The following is a 4,716-nucleotide window of genomic DNA, read 5'->3' as shown; positions in this document are numbered from 1 at the left end:
TACCTTGGGGACAGAGAGGAGGCATCTTTTCCTGCACAAAATCAGAGAGGTAGAGCTACAATTTCACCATGAAACACTTTTCCACTTGCCTTTTGGACTCTACGTATTACAGCAACACAACGAACCCTAATATGAGCCTTAGCTCTGCAGTCCCCAAGTGGCCATGTAGCAGTGGTGCAGAGAAAACTTGGGGAGTCGCTCAGGCGATTGTGGATTCCCTCCACATCTCCACTTCATCACGGACTTTCAAGACACAAAGATCCATCTGACCAGGGAACATTCAAACAAAATCATCATCAGTGAGCAATAAAGGCTGCTGAACTGTCCATGCTTTTGAGTAGCTGCACAGCCCATTTTACACCAGGGAGAGGAAGGGAAAACATCCCAACAGGGAAATAATTTCCAGTTCTCTAGTCCATAAAATCTGAAGACTTTTTCAACTATTCCTGCTGCTTTGTTTCATTTCCCTAAATCATGCACAATAAAGTCTCAATATCCTACCAAGAGCTTCAGTTACAGGTAGGGAAGCAAGTGACTGAGAACCAGCACCACTGTCGGCTCACGCTGGTGAAGACACCAATACCTCTGAGACTTGTGATGGCAAAGCCACCTGCTCATCAGAGGTGTAAAACTCTGATGCTAAGAAACGCCACTCTCATTTACGTCCGGGCAGTGGGGTTGTGGGGGCACAAACCAGAATACAATCTGCTGGCCTCCGGGTTAGCTTTGGAAAAACAGTTGTTGATTTTGCATTTTTATTTTTAGGCACCTGGTCTAAGCCAATCTGGGAGCCTGGTTTGGGGGATTCAAGGTTTAAAACCCTGGTGTGGCTGGCAGTAGTTTCTCCCAAATTTGCACCACTCAGGTCTATCAGCCCAGTAGGATCAAGGTGTGGATCAGAGCTACGTGAGGGGGAAGAAGAGCTGGCCCTTGCTTTAAACCCTTGCCTAGATGGGAGAGGTTCCCTTCAACTTTCTCAGAAACACAGTAACAAAATAAAAATAAATCCTGTCTGGTCCTCCTGGCTGCATATTGCCCACACAAGACAATTTTGGCATCCACAAGACAAGTTTGGCAGACTTTAGAGGCACAAGCATGCCGTTATGAAGGTTGCCAAGCTCTTATCCCTCCATCTCCAAGTCCTCTGAGGAGGCTTGGTTCTCCAGCCCCATCTCACACCTGTGAGCAGGTGATACCCTGAGGGCTGTACTCTGAAAACAGCAGCAGAGGACCAATTTCCATTAGCACTCTGTCCCCTCAGGTTGACCTCCCCACCCCCAGATACTGCACAGGTAAGGCCGGCAGAGTTTGTCTCCATCCCTCCCCTTTCCTAAAGGACTTTCCCCCAAAAGCAGGCACCAGACCCACTCAGCTCTCCTCTTCATTCTTCATGGGGCCAGAGCTGTTTGCTCAGTGTGGTGGGGTCCACCACTGGTCCTTGTGGCCTCCCCCAGTTTTGCGCAGGGAGCTGTTCCTTCCCGTGCATGGATTTTCTGGTGCCTCCTCAGGTACTTCTTCAGCCGGTAGCGCTTCCCACAGACCCCACACTTGTAGGCCCCACCTCGGGAATGGAGAAGCTGGTGTTTAATAAGATGGCGTTTCTGAGGGAAGCATTTCCCACACTTGGTGCACTTGCAAGGCCCCATGCGGACGTGGATTGTTTGGTGCCGGAAGAGGTTGGCCTTCTGGTTAAAGGTCTTCTCACACTCGGGGCACTGGTAGGGCTCCTCCTTGGTGTGAATCCTCTGATGCCGAACCAGATTTGACCGCTGGGTGAAGCTCTTCCCACACTCAGTGCATTTGAAGGGCTCGCTCATGTGGACTCGCTGGTGGCGGATCAGCTTGCGGTTCATGCGGAAGCTCTCCCCACACTCACTGCACTTGTATGGCCCCTCACTCGTGTGAATCTTCCTGTGTCTGGTCAGGTTTGATTTCTGATTGAAACTCTTCCCACACTCAGGACAGGGGAATATCCGTCCACCCTTGGGAGCTCCTTTTGCTGAGACATCTTTCTTGGATGTGGATTTCTCCTGGTTCTCCAGCATCCCCTCTTTGTTGAGCTGGTAGCATTTCTTCTGCTTCCTTTTTGGGCTCTGGCTCTCCTGGGGGTTGGCCTCCACACCAAGTTCCTTTTTAATTTGGATCCTCTGGATAGCATTGAGGTTTGGCTTCTGCCCATAAAACAACCCAAATTCAATGCTTTCCTGTGGTTCTTCCTTCACATGGAGCACCCGGTTGCTGGCTATGGGGACTTCCCGTTCATACTGCCCATCAGCACCTTCTTCCTTTTTAAGCTGTTTCCGCTGTAAAGCCAACAGTGGCATCTTTGGATCATAGACTTTTCCATAGTCTGGGTTTTCTGGTGGCTCTTCTTTGATGTAAAGTTTCTGGCAAGCTATTGCAGTAATGTTTGCTGTGTCATCAGTGGGTGGGTCTGGTTCTTCCTTCATCTGGATTTTCCAAGGAGGGCTTTTTGGATTAGATGGATTTCTAGGTACGCTACACCCATGGGCTACATCTCCTTCATGGGACATACTCTCCAACATATTCTCCACTGACATGAAGGCAAAACCAGGCTCCTTTTTAATCTGGATTACCGGGAGAGACACACCATTGATGTGTCCCTCAAGTGGCTTTTGCTTAGCATGGTTCCTCTGGTGGACATTGAAATATCGTTTGGTGCTCAAGCTCTTCCCACACTCCGTGCAAATGAAAGGGCCCCCCCGGAGGTGTATCTTCTGGTGGGCCAGCAGTGTGGCACTTTGCCCAAAGCACCTATTGCAGTCAGGGCATTTGAAGGGCTTCTCTCGCTTGTGGATCTCCCTGTGGGCAATGAGCGTCCCCTTCTTCACAAAGCTCTTCCCACACTCGGTGCAAGCGAACGGCCTCTTCTCTGTGTGGGTCCGCATGTGGATGTTGAAGTAGATCTTTGTGCTCAGGCTCTTGCCGCATCGGGCGCAGAGGTAGGGACCACCCTTGGTGTGTGTCTTCTGGTGGGCAGCCAGGCATATCTCCAGGCGGAAGCAGCGCCCACACTCTCCACAGCAGAAGGGCCTCTCTCCTGTGTGGATGCTCTGGTGGGTTGTGAGGTGGCCCCGTGTGGTGAAGCGCCTCCCACACTCCCCACAAGTGAAGAGCTCCTCTGCTGTGTGGATCCGCTGGTGTCTTTTCAGGTTTCCCTTCTTGCTGAAGGATTTGCCGCACTCCTGACACAGGTGGGTCTTTAGCACCACACGCTTAACCAAGTCCTTCATGGCAGCAGTGCCCTGCACCCAGTGGTGTGTGGTGGGGCTGCCAAGCAGCAGTCAGGTAGAAAAAAAGCCACAAAGTTATGGGGATGGGCTGTCTGGGAGGATACAAAAACCATCAGGACACCCACATCAAAGTGTACCATGATGGATGCACTTTGCTCCCCATAAGGGAAAGGGTGCTGCTGCTGTGCGCCACCTCTGGTCCAACGAGGAGTGTGTCGTCTTCCTCATTGCTCAGCCTCCTTCCACTTCAGCTTGTAGACGCAATGTTTGTAACTCCATCTCCTGCCTCCTCTGATCTCCTGGAGAAGTTTCCCTGGCATTTTTTCCTGGAGACTTGGATTGGCGGACTGAAAAAAATAAAAGAAAAATTATGAAGTCATTATTTCTTCTCCACCTCCTGTGTTTGCTATGTAAACACAACAGGTGGCACCTTGGCTGCTCCATGGGAGACTGAACCTGAGATCTTTGAAGCCACAGGCTCATCTGGGCTCCAACAAAGGCAGCAGGAAAACGCTAATTTCCCCTGGCAATGGAGGGACCTATGATGCACTCGACTCGAAGGTTTTGTCTCTACTACTGCTGCAGTGACTTACTCTCAGAATAGTCCTCTGTCCTTTGACTAAGAAGATTTATAAGTAAATAAATTAATCAATTAATGCATTGTGCAGTAATTGTTGTAATTCGACCTTTTTTGATGAGTGGCTGTGCAGCAGCCAAAATCCTCCAAATCTAGAAGAAAACCAAATGGGGCATCATTTGCAAACTGGGATGTGCTGCTTTGTACTGGCAGAGCTCCATGCACAAGGAAACTGGTGTCCTCAGTGGGCAGCAGAAGTGAGACACAGACACCTAAATTGACTTTGTCTTCCTCAAGAGGGTTCGGTTGACAGTTGGGTTTGGGTCCTATGTATTTCCATTAGAAAAGAAAAAATAATCAGTGCCAACAGAGATGTGAGCAAAATCTCCTATCAAGACTGTGACCGGCAACAGGGAACAGAGCCAGAAAGACCAAGGGGAGGAAGACAGTGGTGCTGGAGATGACTGTCATCAAAGTTTATGTGGCTGGTCAGGCTTTTACTGGTGGTACTGATGGCTGAAGGTGCTGCTGCCAAAACCACCAGTTATGGGGCAGGCTGCCAGCAAGGACACGGGCTGTCAATGAAATCTGTCCCTGGAGGCCTGAGTCACTGGGAAGGTTGTGGCTGAGAAGATGATTTCCTGGGGAAGGTGTCACTGAGGTGTAAGGGGCTGGGGAGGGGGGATGCCATGGATCATCAGGGGACAAGTGATGGGAGATGTGGAGTATAAACACCCAAGCACAACTGGGATGCAGAGTTTGGAGCTGCACGCTCCTCGAAGGAGAAGGGTTAGGGTGGTAAATGAAGTGGGTGGCGACTTCAGATTTCAGAGGGCAGTTATAACAGGGAAATTTACTTCAGATTTAGTCACGCCGCTTGTGTTT

General features: G+C 50.1%; 1 protein-coding gene across 1 annotated transcript; it reads right to left on the bottom strand.

Annotated features, from left to right (window-relative positions):
- Positions 1-1,388: 1,388 nt before the first annotated feature.
- LOC104283332 (zinc finger protein 160-like) lies at positions 1,389-3,833 on the bottom strand (the record flags this gene model as incomplete). Its single annotated transcript, XM_009881493.1, has 2 exons — positions 1,389-3,221; positions 3,769-3,833. Coding segments are annotated over 2 exons (1,898 nt in total), but the record flags the coding sequence as incomplete, so codon positions are not given.
- Positions 3,834-4,716: the final 883 nt, after the last annotated feature.

The sequence above is a fragment of the Charadrius vociferus genome, unplaced genomic scaffold, assembly GCF_000708025.1.
Source record: "Charadrius vociferus isolate BGI_N301 unplaced genomic scaffold, ASM70802v2 scaffold403, whole genome shotgun sequence".
Lineage (NCBI taxonomy): Eukaryota > Metazoa > Chordata > Aves > Charadriiformes > Charadriidae > Charadrius > Charadrius vociferus.
Note: the sequence above shows the minus strand (reverse complement) of the source record. Positions and strands in the feature narration are given on the sequence as shown.